At 56.7% G+C, this 24,997-nt stretch overlaps 1 protein-coding gene across 6 annotated transcripts in view; it reads right to left on the bottom strand.

The window, feature by feature from the left end:
- Window positions 1–472: 472 nt before the first annotated feature.
- The window catches only part of SCUBE3 (signal peptide, CUB domain and EGF like domain containing 3), a 41,365-nt gene continuing 16,840 nt past the window's right edge, over window positions 473–24,997 (bottom strand). For 3 of the 6 annotated variants that reach the window (XM_027659578.1, XM_027659577.1, XM_027659575.1), the window contains 21 exons: window positions 23,157–23,279; window positions 22,157–22,282; window positions 19,276–19,410; window positions 18,163–18,288; window positions 17,111–17,227; window positions 13,982–14,029; window positions 11,343–11,459; window positions 9,707–9,829; window positions 8,421–8,537; window positions 6,913–7,362; window positions 6,495–6,587; window positions 6,294–6,410; window positions 6,050–6,211; window positions 5,574–5,777; window positions 5,332–5,493; window positions 4,886–5,053; window positions 4,635–4,796; window positions 4,185–4,382; window positions 3,583–3,735; window positions 3,314–3,393; window positions 473–3,142 (listed from right to left, as the gene is read on the bottom strand). In XM_027659578.1, coding sequence (XP_027515379.1) covers window positions 2,993–3,142; window positions 3,314–3,393; window positions 3,583–3,735; window positions 4,185–4,382; window positions 4,635–4,796; window positions 4,886–5,053; window positions 5,332–5,493; window positions 5,574–5,777; window positions 6,050–6,211; window positions 6,294–6,410; window positions 6,495–6,587; window positions 6,913–7,362; window positions 8,421–8,537; window positions 9,707–9,829; window positions 11,343–11,459; window positions 13,982–14,029; window positions 17,111–17,227; window positions 18,163–18,288; window positions 19,276–19,410; window positions 22,157–22,282; window positions 23,157–23,279 — 3,131 coding nt within the window. In that variant the 3' untranslated portion in view covers window positions 473–2,992. Of the gene's footprint in view, window positions 3,143–3,313; window positions 3,394–3,582; window positions 3,736–4,180; window positions 4,383–4,634; window positions 4,797–4,885; window positions 5,054–5,331; window positions 5,494–5,573; window positions 5,778–6,049; window positions 6,212–6,293; window positions 6,411–6,494; window positions 6,588–6,912; window positions 7,363–8,420; window positions 8,538–9,706; window positions 9,830–11,342; window positions 11,460–13,981; window positions 14,030–17,110; window positions 17,228–18,162; window positions 18,289–19,275; window positions 19,411–22,156; window positions 22,283–23,156; window positions 23,280–24,997 lie in introns of those variants that run through there. The other 3 variants (XM_027659579.1, XM_027659576.1, XM_027659581.1) reach the window with 3 other exon arrangements.

Here is a 24,997-nt window from a genome sequence, read left to right as displayed (position 1 = left end):
TCTTTTAATCAAGTGCAAATAACTTCATGAACTACATCTTGCTCATCATTTTAATAATCATTTTTGCTGGCGATGGCAAGTCCTGGCCTGCTGCAAAAGCCAGATATAAATACTCCAACATGGAAAAAAAAAACAACTCCAAAAACCCTCATTTCTGTTCACCGTGTTGAAACATTCAGTTCATCCCCGAGGTGGCTGGTGTGGGTTTCAGCCTTTGAAACCCTTTCTGAGCTGGGGGTGGATGGGGGAGTGGGGCTGAGCTACACTGGAGGAGGTGCTCTGGGGGCCTTGTGGACTTTTTTGGGGTTTTTTGAGCTATTTGGTGAAAGGTGGCAGAGGAGGTGCCATTACAGGAGGATTTGTTGCCCACCTCATGCTTCCAGAGCTGCTTTAGGGGAGCAGAGGTGGTGGTTGTGACAAGGGTGACAACTGGGACACTGAGGCCCTGGTGCCCTGCAGGGTCAGAGGGACAGTGAGCCCATGTTAGATCACCCAGAGTTAATGAACTCTTTGCTGGACTGCTGTGGACTGGGGCACCACAGTGGGGTTGGTTATTCCCAGACTTGTATTTTTGCTGGTTTTTTTTCTTCTGAAGGACTCTCTCAAGGGTCACTGCCCTGCACAGCCACAAAGCCCCTCCAGATCCCTGCAGCAGCTTTTGTGCATCAAAGCAGCTGCTTTCAGACAGCAACCAAGTGGTAAACAGCACGGCCCACAGATGGGGAGCTTCCAAACAGGCTGGGAGCCGGCGGCAGGAGGGGAAAATCCACAGCTGGGATGAATCAGGACAGACTTTTCCAACTGACACATCTTGGGGACAAACCTCAAACCTCAGCCCCTGTGCCAGTGCTCACCCTGCTGGCAGCCCCTCACGGAGCCTGGGAGAGGCTCTTGGAGTGCTGGAGCAGTGTGGATCAAGGAGGGAAAACAGGGATGAGCAGCTGCCTCCTGGATTCAGGAAAGACATCCCAGTGGGATGTGCAGAGCAATAAATAATTGGTTTGTTAAAAGCAGGGCTGGGCCCATGGGCCCAGGTGTGGGCAAAGGGATGGGGAGGGACAGGTGGGTACAAGGGTGGGAGGGGACCTGCCTCTGGCAGAGCTGTAGGCAAGTTGACCATGTTTAGTTCTGACAACTCCAGGTTTTTGAGAGGATGAAGGCACAGGGAGATGATAGCTGAGAGCTGGTGGCAGGACTGGAAAGGGAGGGAGGCTGGGGAAGGACGAGGAGGGATGACTGGTGGCAGCAGTCACCTGTCCCTGGAGGTCCTGTCTGTCTGCATGCTGGGGATCAAACCCACCAGTGGTGTCCACCCGGCCCTTGCCCCGAACCAAGTCTGCAAAGCAGGGGGCAGGCAGGTGGCAGTAAAACAGCAGGTGGCAGGATGGGTCTTTCCCAGGATCTGCACCCCATTCCCTGGGGAGGGGCTTCCACAGCATCCCTGTGGGACGAGCACTGTGCAGAAGGACGGAGCCAAAAGCACCTTGGAAGAGAAACTTGGAAGCACAAAGGCTGCCCAGAGGCGGGAGGGTGGCTCTGCCTCCAGATCTCTCCGTACCTGGGGGAAAAATTTAGGGGCTGAGTGGAGGCGCAGCTCCCCTCTCCTCCCAGCGTGCCCCAGACCTGACCTTAGGAGCTGCCACTCCATCTTCCATGGTCTTGGCTCATCCGTGAGCCCCTGCGGGAAAGCAGATCAGTTTGCAACAAGCAGATGATGGGCCAAGTTCTGATCCCCCTCGCAATGAGGCTTGAACAGCACCCAAACCGTGGCAGATGAGCCTGAAAGGGCACGGCCAGCTCAGCTGCTCCACCCCCTGTGGACGGATCAAGATGCCTCAAACTCCCTGCAAAAACTCACCCCATTGTCCTGAGCAGGAGAGGCACCATCTCCCCCCAGAACAGGGGCCTTTACTGGGGACAAATGTGGCAGAAAAGGCCTGAAGACGTCATCGTGCCGGTAAGTGCAGCCCAGGGCCAGGCTTGCTCTAGGTGGGTGGTTTTTGTTTTCTTGCAAATGCACATTCTCATTTCTCAGGCAGGTATAAATATTGTCATTTCTAGTAGAAAAAAAAAAACCACAACTTCCCTCTAAATAATAAAAAGAAGACTCAAATGATTGCACTTAATACATATGAGAAAGGTAGAAAGGAGTATATCCTAGTGCACAAACATTGACTCCTGCTCTTCTCAAAGCTTGCTTTTCTGAGTTACTCTTTGGCCGAGCTTGTAACAAAGTCTGGTTTCTTGGCACAAGTGTCTGGAGTTGGGGGAAAAAAAAAATCGAACCCAGCTGAAAGTCCTTCTCCTTTGCTCCCTGTTTTCTCCTGTGCAGCCAGACATTGTTCTCTGGGAATGTGGCTTGGCTGCACTTCCCTCTGAGTGCCAGCCCGGCTCTCCAGCGGGATGGCCACGGAGCCACCACACTGCCATGCTGGTGGGCTTTGCCATCTCTCCTTTACGTTTCCTTTTTAATCAAGTCGGCTTTGTCAATGGTCTTTCCCCCAACCTCTGCAAAGCAGCACCGATGCCCACGGCCCAGCGCTGTGGTGAACACGGCTTCACCCCCTGCACTCCTCTGCGAAGGGCTCTGTGGGGCTGCAGCCAGCACCAGCCCCAAGGGCTGGAAGGACAGTGACCCCCTCAGTGTCCTGGGCTGCCGGTGGCACCAGGGAACATGGACAGACCTGGCGAAAAGGAAACCAAAGGCAGGACAGAGGACAGTGAAAGGACCAGTACTTCAGTTTCCTAAAACGAAGAAGCTGCTTTGAAAAAAGGGAGCGGCTTCGTCCCCAGCTGGATGAGGCCAGAGCATCCCCAAGGCTGGGAGCACTGCTCTGCAGGGAGCGGCGGGGAAATCGTGGGGAGATGTCTGCGGGATGAGCGGTGGTGATCCTGCCAGAGCCGGGTGGAGGAAGGAAAAATCGGAAAGAAGGAAGGGAGAAGAGGGTTTCCTTGGCTGCGGGGCGGCCTGGGACGGCGGGGGCGCGGGGGGCTATTTGTAAGGCCGAAGGAAGCTGGAGACTTTGGAGCGGAGGAGTTTGATGAAGGAGCGGGGCAGCATCTCCTTGTGCTTCTCGGTGTACTTGAAGTAGTTCTGGGGGTGTGCCAGCACGTCAAAGAAAGCTTTGATGAGCTTCTTGTCCTGCAGGGAAACCGAGCCAGAGGGAGGTTCACCACCCTGCCTTGTGCTCCCCTGCAGCGGCTCCGAACTGAACCCCTGAGTGCAGGGAGAGCATGAGGCACCCCTGAAGGGAAGGATGTTCCTGCATCCCCTGCAGCCCTGGGTAGCATGGACATGGGGGCACACGCTCACCTTGAGGATCTCCTGGTGGTTTTCAGAGGCGTAGAGTCTGCCATCCCGCACAATGTCCTCCACCAGCTGCTCATAGTCCTCTGCAACACCCAGCCGAAAAACACAGTCAGGGCACGCGCTGCCACTTGTGTCCAAGCATCTGGTCCCCATCCCTGAGTCCACTCCCCCCAAAACACACAGAAGATGTCAATTGGGGGTGACCTGGGTCCCAAGCCGGGCAGGGTGGCATCGGCCTGCCAGAATAGTGTCTTCCTGTGCCCTGTGCTCACCGTCATAGGTGACATAGGGGATCTGGAAGCCCCGGGCGCTGTTGGCTTCACTGGTTTTGAAGTTGATCCACAGTTTCCGTGAGCGGGCGGTGAAGGCAATGGGCCTCTCATAGGTCTGGCACGTCTCATAGGTGGTGATAGAGGATGGGGAGGCTGCAGGGAATGGCAAGGGGACACGGGATGCCGGTTGCCCATCAGCGGACCTACCCCCAGCCTTACTGGGGTAAAAGGCTCAGGGTGAAGGGCAGCACCAGGGATGGGGATTGTCCATGTTCGGCAAGGCTGAGCCCCCCTAACCCTCATGTTACATACCAGGGATGTTGTTATTTCTTCCTTGCTCTGGAAATCTCCAAATGGGGCTTTTTACCCACAAAAAGTAATGCTGAGACTCAGATGTGCAGCCCAGCCCATCAACATCCCCCTGATCCAGCAAGACACCAGGCCAGTAGGGTGATGCTGATCTCCCCACTCAATTCCCAAAATTCTCCTCCTGCTGGCCGGGGATGTGGCTTTCTCCCTTTGCACAAGACAGCCGTGCCAAACCCTGAACTTTTCCTCCCTCAGCTCCTCCTGTGAGCACCGTGGCCTGCTCGGTTACCTACAGTTTTTCCGCATGACCAGGACGTCGCCACACTCGTCCTCAGAGGGGAGGAAGATCTCTGGCACCACGATGAGGATCTTGCGCTTGGGTGGCGGGTTGATGTTCCAGGTGCACTCGACGTTGGCAGGGTAATTCCCCGGGTAGTTTGGCGACTCGATGTAGCCCGTGTACTCACCCAGCTCCCCTCCACACTGCCGGTCTGCAAGGCATGGGGAGAGCCAGTTCCACTGGGAATCAGTGCCATGGGCACTGGGGGTGGAGTGTTCCCCTGTGGGTGGTTTACTGGGTGAGGGGGCGTGTTCCATTAGCACTGCTCCATGCATCCCCCCATGCCTGCCCGCATGCATAAAGCACTGAAATGACTCAAAACTCTATTTTACAGGATTTTAAAATACTTTTGAGGAAGAACCGCACGCCTATCTGCCCCCCCATCGCACCCTAGCTCGCCTACTTTTGCACTGGGACACAGAGGTGGAGCCGTCGAAGTCGGTGGTGGTGTTGCCGGGACAGGCGATGCAGTAATTCTGCCGGAAATCGGGCTGGTAGGTGCCCACGGCGCAGCGGATGCAGCGGTGGACACTTGTGTTGTAGTAGTGCCCTGGGGAGCACTGGACTGTGGGGTCAAGAGAGCAAAGGGGACTGTTTCAGCTGCCAGCACAACCCCACTGGCTGCCCCCTCCCCAGGGACCAGCTCTGACCTACCTTTGGTGTCGCAGTCCTGGAAGGAGAGGGCTCCCTCGTGGCGGGTGGTCAGCCCCCCACCACAAGGGAAGCAGAGCGCCCGTCCCACTTCGGGCTGGTAGGACCCACGGGGACACAGCTGGCAGGGCTTGAAGCCATCAGCTGAGTGCTGGCCAGGGGGACACTGACCTGTGGGCACAGGCATCACTCAGTCCTGGCACCCCACATACCCAGAGCTCTCCTGCCCCGTGTCCAAATCCTCTCCCCCAACAGCCTTGGCAGGACCAGTATATCCAGAGCAAGTGCAGCCTTTCCCAGGATCCCCTCAAAATGATAAACACCCAAAATAGCAACTTCTGTGGGCTCTGGCAATGCTTAGGGCTTTCCCCTCTTCTGGCTGAAGGTTGAGATTGCAGCCCTGGACATTCCCCAAGTGTGCCTCCGGTCCCACTCCATGCTCTCCTTACCTGTGCAGCTGGTGATGTTGGTGGCTCCTACAGGCCCGAATGTGTCTCCGCGGGGACACAGGTCACAGGAAAGCTGCCCCTCCTTCTCCTGGTAGGTGCCGGGGGGACAGGGCACGCACTGCTCCGTCTGCCCGTGGTAATAGGTTCCCTGCGAGCAGCTGACTGAGAGCCAGGGGGGACATCGGTGATGCTGTGGGAGCTGTCACTGCTGGGGCCCCCCCAGATACCCCCCTGCTCCTTACCACACTTGCCAGCCAGGCGCTGCTGGCCCGGCCCGCAGCTCTCCTGCCGCTCCGGGGCCACGCTCAGCTTCCGCGCCACCTCGTACTCCATCCCTGCGAAGCGGAGCAGGAACCGCTCCTGGTTGATGGATTTCTTCAGGGCTTTGATGGCCGACTTCAGTTTTTTCTCCACTCTCTGTCGCAGGCAGTGCAGGTTGCAGCTGGCTGGGGGAGCAGAAGGGAATAGGGGTGCAGGGGGAAACAAGGATGCAGTAAGAAGTGAGGGATGGAGAGAGAAACCCAAAAGGATTAAAACCATCCCCCCTATGCTCAGTTGCAAGTGCTGCCCAGTACATCCCAGTCCAGTGCGGGATGACAACTAGTTTGTCTCTCCTTGCTGCATAGGGATGGTATTGTGTCCCTGGTCCCACCACTGTCCCTGTGGTCCCACCACTCCTGCCTGCACCTGAGACAGACCAGGCCAGTGCTGTACCCACCTGTGATCTCCTCCGGCTTGATCTCCGCCTCGAACTCCAACGTGATGCGTGTCACCTCTTTGTTGGGGGAGTTGCGAGCCCGGCGGCCCTTCCCCTTCTTGGTTGAGTCGCACTTGAGGTTGACGAAGGTGACCTGGCAGTCAGAGCAAGGGGCCGAACCGCCTGCACGTGGGGGAACAGGTCAGGACCCCATCTCTGCTGGGAGGACGGGCACCCCCCCCGGCCCCCTGCCATCACACCTCACCTTGTGCCCCGGCCTTCCCGGCCTCGTCCTGCTTGCCCTTGGCCCGCGGGTGCAGGTAACACTTGGCATCTTTGATCTTGAAGGAGGCCTTCTGCTTGACTGGTGCAGTGACAGTCTCTAAAAGAAAAGGCAGGTGCTCAGCAACCTGGCACAGCCCGGCCTGGCTGGCAATGGCCATGGGCACCTCAGGAGCCCCCTTACCGAGGCACTGTTGGCTGCTGTTTGTGGATCTGTGCTGGCCACCCTGCCGCAGGATGGGGGTCCCACAGCTCACCGTGTAGCTGCTGTCAGACTCTGTGAAGGAGAAAGGGGAGTTGGTGGATGCCAGAGCAGCTGCCTGGTTCCCGTGATGCTCTGCCAGGGTGATGCAGGGAGGCACAGCTGTGCTGTGGGGGGACGATGCCCAGCGCCCTGCCATGGGGATCCTGCACCAGGGTCCATCCCATGGGTCTACACCCAATGACAAGCCCTCCTGAGCAACAACCTCCCTCTCTCACCCAGCCACTGCTTGGGTGCTCTGTACCCCGGCTGTGCAGCCATTCTCCCTCTCCCAACTTTAGGCCATGCAGGGAAATGGGGATCCCTCTGCCCAAGCTGGCCATGGCACTAGCACTGGTACCTGGCAGAAATCGTGCCTTGGAGGTGCAGGAGAGGGCACAGCTATCCTTCTTGCCTGTCTTGTTGCAGGTGAGGGTGGCCCGTGGTGGCACCGAACCTGGCAGGCATTTCACCAGCTCCATGGGACATGCGCCGGCTGGTGATGACAATCGGGGACACCTGTGGCTGGCACAGCCCAGGGACCCACAAGGGACCCCTGCACCCTCCCAGCTCATGGGGGGATTCACTGGGGAGGAGAGGGTTCCAGAGCATGGCATGGGGACGCCAGCCTGGCATCCCAAATCCTCCAACTCCTCCACCAGCCGTGGTGGCTCCTGGCCTGACATACCGACACAGTCCTTCTTGTTCCAGTGCAGCTTGCAGCCGGTGGGACAGGTACACTGATAGCTGCCAGGTGTGTTGATGCAACCGAATTTGCAGCCACCCCGGTTGATGCTGCATTCATCGATGTCTGCAGGGAGGAAGGGAGAGGCAGGGGGTGAGGGTCAGCGAGACCCCCGGCTCTGACACTGGGACAAGGGATCTGCACCACAGGGCACTTCCAGCCATGCCAGCTTCATGGGGATGAGGGACACTCCAACTCCTGGTGTCCCCAATGGCTGGGTGGTGATGGGTGCAGCCCATCCAGGCTGAGTTCAGCTCTGGGCCCTGCTGGGCTGAGGAGCTGCAGGGGAGACAGCAGACAGTGCTGACATGGAAGCACTTAGGAACTGAATTCAAACACAGCTGCTCAGCAGCTCTGGCCTCTCTTCTCAGCAGGGACCCTCTGCCCCAGCCTGAAACAGGGTGTTTATGATTCAGGTCTGGCATGAAGCATGGCCAGGGATGGAGCTGCCCCCTACAGCTCTCCCTGCTCAGCTACCCCTCAATGGGGGCACTGGTGGAAGCCGTCAAATCCTCTGCTGCAGGGTCACCCTGAAAGCATCTGGGGGCTGTGCTGGCTCATGCTGGCTGCATATTTTGGGAATATGAGAAGGTGCTTGCCCTCACCAGCCGGAGGCATCGGAGCACCCGGCCTCCTGCTGCCGTCATCCCGGGCTGCCGGCACCGCTGCCACGACACGCTCCGGCAACCCCTCCAAAGCATGTTTCATCTGCCTCCCGCTTCCCGGGCGCTTCACGCCCCCGCCCTTGGGAGCTATCTGCCTTGTGAAATTTAAATCAAACCCTTTTGATGTTCCCCTTCCCACCCTGTCCCAGCTCCCTGCCAAAAACGTCGGGGATTTCTCCCTTTCTCCTGCTGCAGACAAGTCGCAAATTGTTCCTGTCGCTCTGTTTGATGTTGCAGACACCAGTTTGTCTGGCTGTGAGCCCCCTCCCTGCCTGGTCTTAGCCTGGGGTATACGTGGAACCGACCCTCTCCATGGGCCCTTGGGGTGAGCTCTATCCCCAGGGGTGCCACAGGAGCCGTACCGTGGGGCTGCCCCACCCCCGGGGGCCCCATGTGCCTCCTTGGGACCCAAACCCTGTGGGGCTGCAGGTGCTGCTGCCAGCACCCAGCTGGCCCTACCTCCGCAGTGCGTGAGCCCATACAGTGTGTAGCCCTTGTGACAGAGGCACTGGAAGCTGCCGGGGGTGTTGATGCAGAGGTGGTCACAGGTCCGGTCAAAGGAGCACTCGTCGATGTCTGGGGGAAAGCAAGGGAAGGAGGTAAGGGCTGGCACGGCAGAGGGGCCATTCATGACACAAGGGCTGTCCCCTTCCTGCTCCAACTGCTCCAGCAAGCTGGGAGCTGCACTGCAATGCTATGAGACCCTGCACTGGGATGCTCCAAGGATCCAGCACCAGATTGCTCTGGGGATCAAGCACCAGTATGCTACAGGACCCTGTGGTCCCACCTTGCCTGCCTCCGAGCTCCCTCCTCACCCACTACACCAGCATCTCCTGGCTGCAAGCTGCTGCAGCCCCTTTGCATCTCAGATGGGCCAAACGAGGCCAGCACCATGTCCTTGGCATGGGAGAGCTGTGACAGCCCCTGGCTGACTGCTGCCTGGCCAGTGCTCAGCCCTGTGCCAGGGCAGGATGAGGAATGCTGCACAGGCAGGTCCTGCCACAGGGGTGGTGCCAGCAATGTCTGCTTGGCCCCGTGGGCACCTCGCTGGGGCAGGGAGGCCCTGGCTGGAGGGTGAACCCAACCTGGCAGATTGGAGCGTCATTTCACTGGCTTCATTAAGTTAATTGCTGAGCTCATGTCAAACTCTCAGAGCATAGAACCTGGAGGGAGATGAAAGCAGTGGCAGCCCCAGAGCGTAACAGCCCCCTCCTTCCCCAGCTGTGTGCTTTCAGGAGGCAACACTCGGGCTCATGCACACCTGCCATGCTGACCTTGGCCGTGGGCTGGGGGGGCAGAGCTCCACATTCCTACCAGGACAGCCCAGCGACCTGCTGGGTCATTTAAACCTGCTGTGTTTATGTGGGACATGCAGAAGGATGTCAAGACAGAAAGAAAAAGGTGGAAGAAACAGCATAGAGCAGCCAGCTCCCTCCGGAGTGAGCAGGGGGCATCTTCCCCCCAACTCCCACCCTCCAAAAAGCAGGAAGCCTGGCATCTGTCTAATTGCCGGCTTTAACTCTGCCTCAAGAAGAACCCACAAGTCCCCAGCTCTGAGATCAAAGGGCTAAGCCCCAGACCAGAACCCAAATCCAGCACTAATCCCCCAAAGGATGTATGTGGTCCAGAGGAATGAGTAACCGGGGCAGCACTCCTCCAGCAGCAGCTGTGGGAGGGCTGCAAGACATGGGAGAGAGGTGCCATCCCCGGACAGGGCAGGATGCTGGGGGCCCCCTGTCCCTTACCTTGGCAGTTCCTCTCATTGATGAGCAACTTGTAGCCCTTCTTGCAGCTGCACTCAAAGCTGCCCACAGTGTTCCTGCAGATGTGGTCACAGCCGCCGTTGTTGAGCCGGCACTCGTCAATGTCTGGCAGGAACAAGGGACACCCGTCACACCCTGTCTGGGATGCTTGCCCAGGAGAGACGGGTGCTCCCTTCTGGAGCTGGCAAGCGGAGGAAACCCTTTGGGCTCTGATGGTCACCAGTGTAATGTGGCTGCTGGTTTTCTCTGGGTGCATCTGGGGAGCCAGTGTGTGACACTGGCCGGGACTCCAGGCTCAGCTCCCCTTGAAAGTGGTGCAAAACAACTACTTTCTGCAGGTCTCAGCATCCCCTGGAGCAGAGCTGGGATCCACGGTCTCTGAAAGAGCCTTGCAGCTGAGGGAGAGCACCAGACCAGAATTTGCAGAGTCATGGGTTTGGGCTGGGGGCTGCTTGGGGGACCAGGAGCAACAGGAAGAGAAAGAAAATCCAGAAGGGAAAACCTCTCCTTCAGAAACAGCCACTTAACAAATAACTACTTTTCAGCCCTGGCCTCTCTGCTTGCCACCTCCTTCCTGCCATGAAAGCCAAAGCTAAAAAGGATGACACACAATAACTGCAAAGAGCCCCAACAAACTGAAAAGAGGCTGAAACTTTTTTTTTCAGTTGTTTTTCTAATTTTTCCACTAATCACAAAATTTACTGCTAGGAAATGACTTGTAAAATGGAAAGAGACCAGGAAGAGGTAGTGGCCTGCCCTGTACCTCCATCCCCCAGCGCCAGGGTAACAGCTCTGCCTCGATGGGGCTGAGGCTTTCTTTTATACGACTGCGAGGGAGCGAGCTGTAAACCCACCCGCAGCCATAATAAAACCCCAGACACAGGGGCCGTGGCTCCATGTTATTGCATGTTCCTGGAAACTGCAGAATTGGAGAGGGGGGATGCTCTGATAAAATACCAGGGGCAGGGGTTCTGGAAGCAGTCAGCAGGTAGACAGGCAGACGGCAGCAAGACAGGCTTTCCTTTCAGCCGGGGTCAAGTTCCCGGAGCTGCCAAAAGACACAACACAGGCACTGGGCACCCCCAAGGGGGGCAGGTTTGTGGTGCTGGGATAACCAGCCTTGACTGCCCTGTCTTGTGGGGGCAGGTGGTTGGGGATGTCAGTGGGATGTGGTGCATCTCAGGATGTTCTCCCCCAAGTGGGACACGGTGCTCGGACCTGGCTGGACAGTGACCCCAGAGGGACTCATGCACCTCAAACTGCCAGAGCAGGTGTTGATTCCCTGCACACCCAGACCTACCCCTGGGGCAGCTGAGGCACTGGGGTGGCACTCCAGCCCCACAAGGGCCATGCCATCACCTCCAACTTGACCTGACCCCCTTCTCCTCCTCTCCATAGGCTTCCCAGAGGAGCAGGGCTAAGCACGGTGCCTGCAGCAAGACAGCCAAGTGCCCGTGCAGGGGAGTGACTCCTGTCCCCACCACATGGATGCAAACACCAAGCCAGTGAACATGGTGGGCAATGTAGAGCCTTTTTTAAGGGCACCAAGGACACAAAGGGGGCCTGAGGCACCCAGGGGTGAGCAGTGAGCACCCCAGCCCTGTTCACACCCCCCTACCTTTGCAGGTCTTCCTGTCAGGCTGGAGCATGAAGCCCATGGGGCAGCTGCAGTGGACGCCCGTGGCCGCGTCGTGACACTTGCTGTCACAGCCCCCGTTGTTCACAGCACACGTCTCTGCATGGGGAGGGGAGAGAAAGGCTGGGGTTAGGGACTGGTGTTCAAAAGGCTGGGGGAGGGAGTCACAGCACCCAGATATCCACCATGCCACAGCCTAGAAGCAGCAGCAGATACAAACCTCCCTGCAGAGCCCTTGGCTTCTCACTCAACAGTAACGAGGTCACAGAGTCCCGAATTAATGAACACACTGGCATAGGGGCTGCATGTCCCCCGCAAACAGGGTCTCATGGAGGCTGGCTTCAGCAGCTCCAATGAGGAGGAATTGAATTTCCAGGGGAAAAAGTCACAGCACTTGTGCAAATGCAGCCAGAGACAGGTCTCGACGGGGGTGCCCAGGCTGTGGCTCCCCAGTGATTGCGGGTGTGCAGCCTCAGTCTCCCAGTGAGGTGGCAGGGGCGTCCCAGCCCCCTTGCTGCCACCAAGCTACTGAGCCACAAAGCTACAGGTGACCCCGTGCTGCTTGGGCACAGCAGCTGGTCCAGTGTTGCAGGCTAATTTGGGAGACACTTTGTAATTAGAACACACACTCAGAGGCAGGCAGCATCAGTGGAAAAAAACTCCAATTGAAAAAAAAGCTAATTATTTCAGTATTATCAAAATCAGCTGTTGCTGGTAGGACTAGAAGGGACACTAATTTAAATGAAACATTTTCAACTTGACAGCTTCCCTGTGAGATCAATCCTCAATTTTGACCCTAACCACTAGAACAATGGTTTGAAGTGCATTAAGTTGTTCACAAAGGATAATAAAATATTCCTTTCAGAAGGCTGGTTGCTTGGATAAATGAGGCATTTGGGCTTCAAGGAACCCAAGATGAAAATGCCTTGAAGAAATTCCTTGGAAAGAGCAAATCCCAGGTTCTCCTGCTCTTTGCAAGCGCTGCATGGGGTGGGAATGACAGAATCATCCAACCATTCGCCGCAGGGCTCGGGAGCTGGGATCGTTCTGTGCTCGTCTTGCCACTGCTATTTTTATGATGTCCCATAATAAGAGAACAAAAGAGACCATTTTATGAAATTAATCGCCAGCACAATTACAAAACCTAACAGCAAGGGAGGGATTTCTGTGGATACTATTCCTTCAGCCAGGTCCTTGTGCTGCACGCAGCCCAGCCGTGCCAGGGCTGTCCTCTCCCTGCGGCGCCAGGGCGAGGACACAGGGCGGGTGACACTGCGCCCAAGGGAAGGGAAACTTTCTGGAAGCCCAGTGAATTATTAAACACCAGCCTTTGTTTCAGCAGCTGATGCAGAAGCAGCAGAGGGGAGGATTGATTTAACAGGGTCACTGCCGAGGGGCTCTCAAGAGAGTGCAGTGCCCTGGGCACACTTCATGGTGCTCGCAGCCTCCTCCAGCACTGTGGCACCGATGTAAGGCCAATCCCACCCACCATCCCAGAGCCACTGCCACACTGGGCTTCGGCGAGGCATCCACCACTTGGGCAGTGAGTGAGCAAAGCAGCTCCACACTCCATCTCAGCTGTGGTCTCACTTCCCGGCTGCTGTGCCACAGCGCTCCTCGCCCTGCTCAGCACCCTCCCGACTGCAGAGCCCTGGCTGCACATGGTGCAGCCTTGCCTCCACCTTCTGGGATGTGATCCCATGAGCCTGAGGGGATAATTCCATGGTAATTGGAGGGATTACAGCTGGGCTGGCTGAAGTGCAGTGACTGAGTGGATCTGGGCTCCCTTCCTTCTCCCACCCCTGTGGGAAAGGCTCTTCAGAGACCCCGAAAGCTGCAGTCAGTGCTCCCTGCACTGGTGAGGTGCACTCCCGCAGCTCCTTCTGGATGTGCCAGGAGTTTGCTTTTCCCCACACATCCAGGAACAAGATTCCTCACCACAGACAAGTAGCTGCACCTTCTGCCTCAGTTTTCTTGGTGGCAGAGCAGAGGTGTCACCTTACCTTTTTGAAGGGCTTGACGACACCACGGGGATGCAAAGAAACCCCTGGAGAGGTGTCCAGCCGTGTAAAGGGCCATTGCAGCTCTGCCACTGCTGCAGCTCCAGGCTGGGAGCCTTGGCATGGCGAGCAGCCTTGTGAGACCTAGCCCTGGGACACCCAGAATATCCCAGAGGGGACTATCTGTGAGTGGGTGGGCTCTGGGAAGGGGTAATTGTGGGAGTGCACAGCACAGAGATGGGCACGAGCACCCCCCTCCCCATTGCATGGCTGCTGGCAGCCCACTGTGAGCTCCTCCTGGTTGGTGGGGGGTAACCACCACAGCCTGCAAAGTGGATTTGTCACCCCCTGGGCCAGGCTGGATTGACTAAAGCAGAGCGAGAGCCCCCATCTCATGCAAGCACAGCCAGGGGAGGGTTTTCTGCTCTGTCCCCCAGCCCAGCCTGCTGGCAGCCTGGGCCAGGCTGGCCCTGCAGGGTTTGGAAGCAGCAGCGGGGCACAGTTAGTGAGACATGCAGTTAGCATGGCAGCTCAGCCCCCCGAGCCCTGTTATGATCTCAAGAAGAGAGACCATCTACAGTTAGACCCCTTTGTAGAGATAGAGAGAACAAAAATATTTACCATTAGAAAACGTCTCAAGGATAACGTGTTGCTGGAAGTGTCTCTCCCCTGTTTAACATTATAAAAAAGTGATTTAGAAACAGTGTCCAGCAAGGAACTCGGTTGGTGTCACATGTCAATGGGTTTGACTCCGCTGCCTTTCCAGCCTGGTGGAAACTGTCCTTTTAGGCTTTTTCTCCCCCACCTCCCAAAAGAGCCCAAACCTGAGGTTTGGGTCCAGTGCTATTGACTCCTCCATCACCCTGCCCCAAGCATCTCATGTCCCTCAGCCTCTCCAAACCCTCTCCAGTTTCACACACTGTGTTGGACTGGCTGGAGCCCCATGCGAGAGGGAGAAGCATATTATGAGGAGCGTTAGTGCAGCCTGTTAGTCTGGGCAACCGGGTCCTTGCCCTTGTTGGAGCAAATCCAGCATGTGCCAGGGCAGGTGGCAATTCCCAAGAGAAGCTGTGTGGATACTGTGCAGCCATGGGCCTCGGGAAGGGAACCGTGTCCTGCCAGTGACACTTGCATGCCTTGGATTTAGCAGCCAAGCCAGCAGTGAGCCCAAATTCTGGGTGTGCTTGGGCTGCTCAGCCTCACCCGTGTGTGGGTGCCCCCAGCATTGATCTGGCAGTGGGACTGGCACAGACTCTGCTCCCGACACTGCCGGATCCACAAAGCCAGGGCACATCGGCAGTGCCGCCGCAAACCGCCTGGGCGTGGGTCAGGAAATCAGCCATAAAACTCGAGCTGGGTTTAGTTTCCCTCTCCATCTAATAATATTTCCTCTCCACTCACCCCCTCCCACTCCACCAGTGCTCACCACAAGCAGGGGTCCAGCAATGGCCCTGATGCACCCCAGATATCAGCAGGGGGGAGCTGCAATGATGCCCTGGCTGGTAAATCTTCCCACAAAGCCAAAATGTGCATCAACTGCAACAGCTGTTTGCATCTCCCCAAGGGCACTGCACCCTCAGCATGTGCTTTTTTTTTTTTTTTTAAAGACTGCTTTTGGAGCATAAATATAAATATACAAGGTCATTGGCCTCCCCTCCCGCCTCCCCCTCCCCCTTGTGCCTGCAGACATGTCGGGAGCCATTAGCTCTGGCCCCCTTGCTCAGAGGCATGTTATTCATTATCTGCATTTTTAAAAGCAGCAATAAAAAGCGGAAAAATGAAAAACACCAGCCGTGGCCTAATGAAACTGTCACTCAGAGGGGCTGATCGTGCTTCCTGCCGCGTGGTGTGATCTGAAGGGAACCTGGACCAGGGGCCTGTCCCGGCAGCCCATCAAACACACCGAGTACAATTTCAAAGCCCATGGCCTGGGGAACGACTTTGCGTTTCCACTCACTGGAAAATTTATTTCCCTTGAAATGATGAAATATTTTTGAGGAAATGGGGAAGGGGCGGTGACGGGGGCACCGTGGATGGGGGAGGGCTGTTTGCTGAGCCCCGGCCGTAAAACAAGAAAGGGTGGTTATAAATATCCAAGCAGGTACCTTGGCTGGAAATCCCCTGCCTGGGCATCCCTGCGGGGTTGCTGCTGGCTCCCAGTAGCCGAGGCACAATCCCACAGTGTTCCCACAGTGGGGATGGGGGCCAGGAATCCTCCAGGGAATGTGGGAGCTAGGCAGGCCCCTTCCTGTAAGAGGGGACTGCAGATCCCAAAGGGATGAGACAGACGTGGTGGTGGGCTTTGGGCTGATGCTGCTCCTAAAATCCTCCTGTGCAGTGTTTGATTTGCCCTGGGAAGGTGGACAAGGGGAGAGCTCACAGGGATGTGCTGTCTTTGGTGGGAGATATCTCCCTAGCAGATACGCTGAAGGGTGTGGGGACAAAGAGGGAGATTCTGGCCAAGGCCATGAGGATGAATGATTTTGGAAGACCCCAAATCTCGCTCTCACACCTGTGGTACCCAGGGTATGACTGCAGAGATCCCCCAGTAAACAGACCACTCTCAAGCATCCCCCAAATTAAAGGATGCTTTGGAGAGCTGCCGCCCCCAGCCACACCCAGCAGGTCAGGAGCATCCTTGGTCCCAAACCTGCCCAAGTCCTTGCACCAACACAGACACCACGCACAGAGCCCTCCATCCAGGAGGAACACACCAGCTGATGCACCCCGGGGTCCCTGTTGGAGGAGCTCTGCCCACCTGGGCACAACAACAACCCCCTGGGGACAGGACACAAACCCGAGGACGGCGGGGACCCGGGGCTGCGAGCCCCTGCCAGCAGCCAGGAGGGACTGGGATCCATCCTGGGGGACAATGGTGACATTAAGGCAGCAGCGAGCTGATGGGCCGGGGGGCTTTGCTGGGGGCTCAGCCCCAAACACCCCTCAAGCTGGCTGGGAGCAGGCAGGGTTCGGGGGCTCCACTGCTGTTTGCCCTGAGGACAGAGTCATCTGCGGAAAGTGCAGAGGGTTTTCTGTTCAGGCACAGCAGGGACACAGGGAGCCAAAATCTCTCTTGCTTTCTTTTTCATTTTGCAATAAGAACTCAAACGTCTCAAGCAATTTGTGGACTTAATCACTCCCCAAATATAACATTTTTTAAATCAAAGCAGCTGTTAAACAGCACAAGCATATGAAACCAGTAAAACTTCCATCTCTGTTTGATGTTCTACAATTTGAAAACACACACAGGAAAAGGACAATTCTGGGGTGGTTGAGTTGTCAGGTTGTTGGGGTTTTGGTTTTCTTTTTTGCAAGACAATTGTTCCTGGGCCAAGGCCACACAGTGCCAAGTTGGAACAGATTGCTGTGGCCAAACCTGTCCTCTCCATGTCCCTCCTCAAAAGCTGCTGGTGACAGCAACAGTAACAATTTCTGGCATGGGGATATCCTTACTGCTCTCCCTCCAGCAGCACGGATGCAGGCAGGGACCCCTGTCCACACCCCAGCACAACGTCCCTTCAAGCATCCCCGGGTCACTTCTGCTCCTTGTGGTTGAGCAGCAACATATCCCTGCACCCGCGGGTGCTGCAGCACCCCTCACATACACACTGAGCTTCCTCAGTCTCAGCAAAAGGAAATGTTGCATTCCCAAAGCTTGGGATAAACCCTTCAGCAGGCCAAGGACAAACCACCCAGGGAGGAGGACGAGCCACCCTGCCCCACGTCCCCGTGGCCAATGGTCTGACCTACCTATGCACGTCACCCCGTCGGAGTGGAGCAGGAACTTGACGTGGCAGCCACATTTGGGTCCCTGGTCGGTGTCGTCGCAGGTGTGTTGGCAACCCCCGTTCCCGTAGTTGCAGGTCACTGTGGAAGCAAAGCACCGGCGTCACCACGGCCCCAGCTCCTTCCTCCCTGCCTGGCATCCCCACGCAGTGCACAAAAACGGCTTGGAAACACCTTGTCCATACCCTCGGAGACTTCCCTCCCTCCTGGATAATTCCTAAAGCCCTTCACTTTCCCTGTGGGATCTCAGCAGATGCAAACTGTTGTGTGGTTTCTCATATCTTCCTTTTTCATGTCTGCTAAATGCCACTAGTGGAGACTGAGCAAAGGGGACCAGTGGGCTGGTTGCCCCGACCCTGAATCTGGTGTTACAGGGGAAGGGTGAGACTTTCCTGAGCTCTGGAATGACTCAGGATCTTCTGGGAATCCCTCCCAGCCCTCCCCTGGGGGCAAGGTTTGCTGTTCATTTAGATTAGAGAGAAAATAGGCTCCTAGGATTAAAACTCCATTTCATCAGTGATTTTACACGTTTGCTGCAGACAGCAAATGAGAAGCAAAATAAAAATAATTGCATAAACACATATATATCTATTTAATAACCCTGGCAGTGCCAGCGGAATGCTGGCAGGAGATCAGACGAGCTGAGAGCACCACGACCCCCAGGAAAAGGATTCCTGCACTCCTCACGTGCCGATCGCATTCTCCCTGTTCACCTCCCCTTCAGAAAGTGAAACACTGGGACAGGGACAGGGGATGCTGTGTCTCTGGGACCCCTTTAACTGCCATTTCAGCCTGGTCATGTAAGGACAGAACATCTCATGGCAGAGAGAAGTGCCAGGAGTACCGTCCGTAAGGGAACAGAGGCAGAGCTGGGCGTGCTGGGCTTCAGGTTTGATGAATCAATTGCTACCGGGGGGGTCAGGGTATTGCTGCAGGGACAGGAGGTGTTTGTATCATGAGGACAGGGTTAGGGGGTCTCCAGGAGGCTGTATCTCCAGCCCCAGAGGGCTCCTTACATTTGCAGTCACGTTGGTTCTTGGTGAGCTCGAAGCCAGGGCGGCACTCACAGGCGATGCCCCCCTTGGGGGTCTCCCGGCAGATGTGGGCGCAGCCGTGGTTCTTGTTCATGCAGTTCATTCCTTCTAAAAGAGAAAAGGAAGCAAAGAAATGCTCCAAAAGCTGCTGGCACTGGTCAGCAGTGGCAGAAGCATGTCTGAGGTGGGATGGGACGATGGGGGGAATGAGAGGAAAACCTTGTCAGTGAGGATCTTGGGGGAACAGGTTAACCCTGGGCAGCCTCAACGGGCAGCTCCTCCTGACACAGAGCTACTTGAGAAGGTGGACAAAACTACCTAGGAGCCTTCAACCTTTGATTCCCTCCCGCCTTGGGTGAGACCTTGCTCTCACACCTCAAGGTGGCTTTAAATCCCACTGACTCAAAACACAGCATCTGCATTCCTTTCCCCAGTGGGGCCACCCACTGCAGCACCAGGAGGAAGAAGCAGACAGCTCATCCCTCCCAGACACAGAGGGCTGGGGACATGGGAGATGCCACTGTGGCTGCTGAGCCATCCTGGGCTGGGCAAGATTCCCGGGGAGCCAGAGTGACCAACACAGTTGGGAAGGGGGAAGAGGAAAGCAAAAACCTTCAGCTTGCTTTGCCAAGCAGTGGAGATAAAAATCAGCAGAGATGCAAAAATCTCTCATTTCCTTCTATTTTGGCTAAGAGATTGCTCCAGACGGCAGCAATTTAGAGCTGATACCAAGATGAAGGGCTCGGTGCTGTACAAGACCTGGCAGGAGAAGATGAGTCTGGCAGGGTGGTGTGAGGACCTCCGGGTTCCATTTATTAATAACCTGCTCTGGGCATAGGATTAATGTCCTTCATTCAGTATTGCTGTGCCTGCAAGGTTTTTGCTGCAGGATGTTTATCACCTCACAGCCTCCTCTCCCAGTGTGCTCATAATAGATTCACTTTCAAATTTGCCGCACCACGAAGGGTCATGACCCAGCAGCAGCAGCCAAACCCAGGCACTGCACAGGGGTGGCCAGAGGTGACGGGGGACAGACCTGCCCGGTAAATGCCGGGATGGAGGGTGCCCTGGGGCACAGAGCCGCTGTGCACTGACCTTCGGGGCGCTGGATGCAGGTGTGCTGGTTGTCGCTGAGGAAGAAGCCCTCCCTGCAGAAGCACTCGTAGCTGCCCATCATGTTGACACAGGTCTGCTGGCACCCGCCGTTGCCCTCTGAGCACTCGTCCAGGTCTGCAGAGGGAGGGTGGCAGGGGGTGAGCACAGCTCCGTGGCACACTCAGGCAATGGGGACAAGGTGGGACAGATCTGCTGGGTAGTAAACTACTTTTGGTTTACATCTGTGACCCCCCAGCTACAAGAAAGGAGGATGCTTGAGGGCTGCAGGGGACAAAGGCAAAGCGCAGCAAGGGGTGGGTGCAGGGACCATACAGCTTCCCTAGCTGATGGGCATGAAGTATCCGGCCTTGTTTTACAGAAGGGAATACAGACAAAGGTTTTTTTCCTTGTCCCGGGACCCCCAAATAACCATGGATGGGACATCCCAGATAACCACGGATGTTTATCTGGGATGCTGGTTGCCCCCGCTCCCAGCCCCTCAGAGCCTGTCGCCAGCTGGGGATGCCTGCACTTCATTAGGGAGAGCTGGGAAACCTTAGCCCAGAGCAGGGATAATTACTTGTAAGGAGACTCGCATCCCCAGCCGCTTGGCTGCCCTAACACCTGTTTTGGTTTAACAAACCAAGGCTGCAAGGGGCTGGAGATGTGGCCCCGTGGCGGCAGCAATGCCTTCACCCTGGGCTACTCCTGCTCCAGCCTTGCAAACCCCACATTTAATGAAGAGCAATGGCCTGTTGCTCTCCCCAGAGGGTTTTTGGGGACAGTGGTCTGAGCTGAACTCACCAGTGCCCTGAGGTGCCAGAGCAACCAGACGCCGGGTTCAGGCAGAGACAAACTTCTGCCGTGGCCACCCCTTGCCCCCTCTGTGAGGGGCCCCGTGCCAAAGAAAACGTCCTGTGAACTCTGAGCATTGCAGAGCCGTGGCTGAGGGGAAAGCTGAGCCCACCGGAAATGCCGGAACAGCGGCTCAGTGACGACACACACGGGGGGCTCCCAGCCCCCCAGCACAGGCCCCCTCCCCAGGCAGCACGGCACACATCAAAACCTCTTGCTTTTGGGCAAAGAGATGGATGGACAGATGGATGCCTGAGGGGTGTGGGTGCCCTACACTATGCCCCAGCCCCAGGCAAGCCCTGGGGGAATGCTCAGAAATAGAAGCAGAGCTGCTGCTGGAAACTGCCAGGGAGCAGAACCCAGAAGCAACCCACAAAACCACTGCCTTGGAAAGGAGGTGTTGCAGCCAGGCACAAAGGGACATCCTCTGCAATGGCAGGAGGCTTGCAGCTTCCTCCAGGCTCATCCCAGCCAAACTATGTCCTGCAGATGCCAATAACTCTCCTCAAATCCCCTCGCTTAGAACAAAGGCTTAAGGTCTCACAACTTCTCCTTCCAGCTACGCTCAAAAATGAGGAGGCAGCCATTCAAACCAAATGGCTGAAATGAGACTCCACTGCTCTAATACCTGTTTTATTAAATGCAATGGAGATGGGCAGAAGCCAGAAGGGCCCGTGTCAGGACAGTAGCTCGAATTCCTGTGCTGGTTCAAAAGGTCGCCCAGGGTGGGAAATGGAGGGGCTGGTGGGATCCTGTGGGCATGCACCCTGACCCCTCTCCAGCTCAGCCCCTGCCCATGGCACCAGCAAAGCCTGGGCACAATGCTGTGCTTTGCTCTGCTTCTCTTTCTTTTGGCTAAGAGAGGATGCAGGCAGGTTGGGCAAAGCACATCAGGATCAGGGATTAGATGCTGGGATGAGCTGAGGAAAGGCTCAAGGTGGGAGCCAGGCTGCCCCCCACCCCCAATTCCTGCTTCCCTGGCTGCTCCCCAGCCATCTCCATCCCCTCCCACCCAACTCTGTAAACACATGACGTCTGTGGCTCTCCGAGTCCGGCTTTCCTTTCTTCTCCTCGGGCTCATCCTCCCCCGGGAGAGGAAGGCAGGGCTGCCCGCCCGCGCCTCCTCCCAGCTGTGTAAATCTCCCTCCTCCCCGAGGAGGCTGCAAAGATCCCGGTGATGGTGGTTAATGCAAAAAGTATGTGTCCATAATCCCTTCCCCCTCCTCCTTCTTCAAGTGATGAGCTCATTAATGACCCCTGAGCAGACATTAATTAGAAAATAGTAAGAGGTCCAGGCGGAGGGAAGGTGGGCGGCCCCGTGCCCCGGCGATCCCGCCGTGGATGCTGCGGGAGGAAGCGGGTGACGGGCGCGGGCAGCACAACGGACTTCAGGGCTCTGACGGGAGCTTTGGCTCCGCCGCGGCCGGATGGAGTTTGGGACGGTGGGAAGTGGCAGGGAGGATGCACGGCTGCTCTGTAGGCAGATGCCGGGTTTGTCTTGGCCCGGGTATTATTTACCCAGTCCCTTTGCTGGTTCCCATCTCCACCATGTTTGCTATTAACTCATCTGTTTTGGCAGGTGCAGGGCTGACCTCAAGCAAGAGCAGAGCGAGTGGCAGGGCCCGGATGAGCTCTGCTGGCTGGTCCTGCCTTTGGCAGCGGAGCAGAACTGCAGCCTGGCCACTCACCACAGCAGGATGAGGCTGTGGGGAGGCCATGGCTCGCACCCAGCATCCCCAAACCAAAGCCTCACAGTCTTGCCTTACCCCAACCCTCCCAGTCTATGGAGCGTCCTCCTTTGGCATCATCCCTGTGTAACGGGGAGCAATCCTGTCCCCAGTGAGCCCTTGCAGTACAGGACACATCTGCAGCTAGCTTACTGCCCTGGGAGTGCCACCACGCTTCCCTGGCTCTGCAACAGCCCTAGGGGTGTCAGGGCTCAGGAGGTGCCTGGTAGAGAAAGCCAGCAGGCTGGTCCCAAGCTGCCAAAGCTGCCAAGGGGCTGGGACAAGCTGCCATCCTTCACCTAAGCAGTTGTGGCCATCGTGCGCCAGGCGGAAGCCGTCGTAGCAGGTGCAGCGGTAGTTGCCGGGGATGTTCACGCACTCGTGGACGCAGCCCGCGTTGTCTTCCCGCTCGCATTCATCGACGTCTGCGGAGAAGGAGGGCAGGAGAGCTGCAGGGCCGCCCCAGGGGCTGGTGGCTAACCCGACCCATGGGTACTGCTCCCCACCTCCAGCGTGTTTGCACCCTGGCTGATATTGCACCTTGGGGTCTTCTGCTCTCTCTGCCTATTCCAGCAGGTCCCCAGCTCTGTTATCACTTGCAGAACTCCTCCAGACCATGCAAAAACATCCCCGTTCTCCCCAGCCTAGACCCTGGACCCCCAGCTAACACAGTCTTACAGCCTTGGCGCAGTGCAGCGCACTGGGAACCACATGGGATTTCCCAGGGTGGAGGCAGCACAGCCCACCTCCATGGCAAAGCCCAGCAGTTCCTGGAGTGCTTTAATCCCTCTGCTATTTGTACTTGGCCCGTCCTGACCCTGGACCTGCTTCTAGCAAAGCCGGGAATTTTTCCCCCTGCGCCATTCCTGCTTTCCTGCTGCTGCTCCTCCAAGAAGCCCATTTTCTTTCCATTTCCCACTGAACTGCATTTATATATAGATCTATACCTATATCTATACCAATATCTATATTTACATCTATATCTACATCTATACCTGTATTTATATCTACCATCTATATCTGTATTTCTATATCTTATTTTGAAGTTTGTCATGTTTTAACTGCTATCACAGTTCTGCAGCCTCAGAATTGAAAGTCCTGCTCGAAAATAAGCCTAGCTTTGTTTAAAACAAGCCCCAGGTGACCCTCCTGTGACTAGGAAGCCCGAGCCATGCAAACACAATGGCTGTCACCACCACCAGCAAGGACAGTCGGTGCTGATGAGCCTCCGACCTGCCAGGGCTGTCACTGCTCAGCAGAGCTCTGGCTCTGGCTCCAGCGGCAATGGCACGTCCCTACCTTTGCAGTGCTTCCCGTCGCCGGTGTAGCCGGACTTGCAGATGCATTTGTAGGACTTGGGAGTGTTCTGGCAGATGGCATCAATGTGGCAGTTGTCGGTGCCCTCCACGCACTCATCGACATCTGCAAGAGGACAGGTAGGAGGAGTGATGGGGAGAGTCAGGGACCTCTACCCTCGGGGAGCAAGAAACAGGAGGGAGAACTGGGGAAAACATCAAAGCTTCTTTGGGGACACAGAAAAAATCTGCATCTCCTCCATCCCCCTTTGCCCCTCAACCCTCTTCTCTGGGATGCAGCGCTGTGGTACCTGGGACATCATGGCCAGAGCTCCACATGCTGGCAATGGCCTCAAGCAGCCATGTCCAAGGGTTTGCTCTGTCAGGAGGCCACAGGGATGGAGGTTTTAAAGGCATTTGGGAAACGGAAAAGCCTCAGGCGCATGGGGTAGAGGTTTGTGAGAAAGAGGCTGCTCAGGTGAGGCAGCAAGGGAGACATGGAGCCCTGACTGCCAATGCCTGGAGGGGGTCAGGCTGCTGGGGGGCAAGAGGGGACTAAGCATCACCCTCAGCCCATCAGGTATGGGCAGGGCTCCCAGAGCACCCCAGGCTCCCTGCTCCAACCCCACTGGCATACGGGGAGCACCAGCGCTGCTCCCGAGGGTTTGCCTCCAGCTCCTCTCCCAGGGATGGGGAGTGTCTCATCAGGGACTCTCAGGTCCCCCATCAGGAGGAGCGTGAGGCTGCAAAGCTCTCAGTTGTCTTTAAAAAAATGCTTTTCACAGCCCTAAGAGGAGCTCCAGGAGCTCCCCCAAGACACAAAACATCCCTGCAAGCGGCGGGCGGGCCAGCAGCCCTGCAGGACAGGGGCCACGGCCGCGGGAACGCCAGCCAGAGCCCTGGCCCGGCCACCCCGGCGGTTCTTTGCCGGGAGATGTGAGTCACCCGGCCGGGAGTAGGAGAGCTTTGTCTCTGCACCAGGGAGGCGGCACGTGCCTGCGCATTGTATAAATATTTACAGCCCGCATTCATATTTGTTATTTGACATTAGCCATGGCCCGCGGCCACCACAGCCTCCCTTGGGCCATTAATCACCGACTGGAGGCTGACCCACCACGGTGCGGACGATGGAGGGATTGCACGGGGACCGGCGCCAGGAACCCGGCTGGCACTGTCACCTCTGTCAGCCACGGCACTGGCCACGGTGCCACCGTGCTGTGGCCACCCCAGCACCCCGCAGCATTGCCGGGGAGCAGCTCGCAGCCCTCCCTGAGCCAGGGCTCCCGTGGGCTCTTGTCCCTTCTGGGAGCTGAGCGTGGCTGTTCAGCACTGGCAGGGACTTCACCTCCGGCTCCAGCATCCTCACTGGAACCCAGTGATAGGAGCATGGGAGGATGGTGGGAGGTTGTGGTGCTGGAGCAGGGGGACACGAGGGGACATCAAGTGCTGGCCAAGATGTGTGCAGGGACTCAACAGCAACAAAGCCAATGTTGACCCAGAGATCTACTGAACCTGCAGATCCCAGTCGTGGTCCCGTGTGGTCAGGAACCCCCCTTCAGGTCTTCCCCCAGAGTTATAAATCACATCATGATGTTTCCAGCCATGGTCCCAAGGTGCTGGATGCGGCACCCAGGCACCCACCCTGGCATATGGGTGGGAACCAACACCCAAACAGTGCAGACCAACCATCGACCCCATCTCCTTCCCCTAAAAACACCCAAAACATGAGGCATCCACCAGACATCACATCATTTAAAACTTTCCCGGCCTTTTGCCAGGAATCTCACTTTTCTGGGGGTTTTATTTCCTATTTCTTTTTCCTCCTGCACCCCCAAACTCAATACC

Source organism: Corapipo altera, unplaced genomic scaffold, assembly GCF_003945725.1.
Source record: "Corapipo altera isolate COAL_440 unplaced genomic scaffold, ASM394572v1 77b, whole genome shotgun sequence".
NCBI lineage: Eukaryota > Metazoa > Chordata > Aves > Passeriformes > Pipridae > Corapipo > Corapipo altera.
This window is presented reverse-complemented; position numbering and strand designations above follow the sequence as displayed.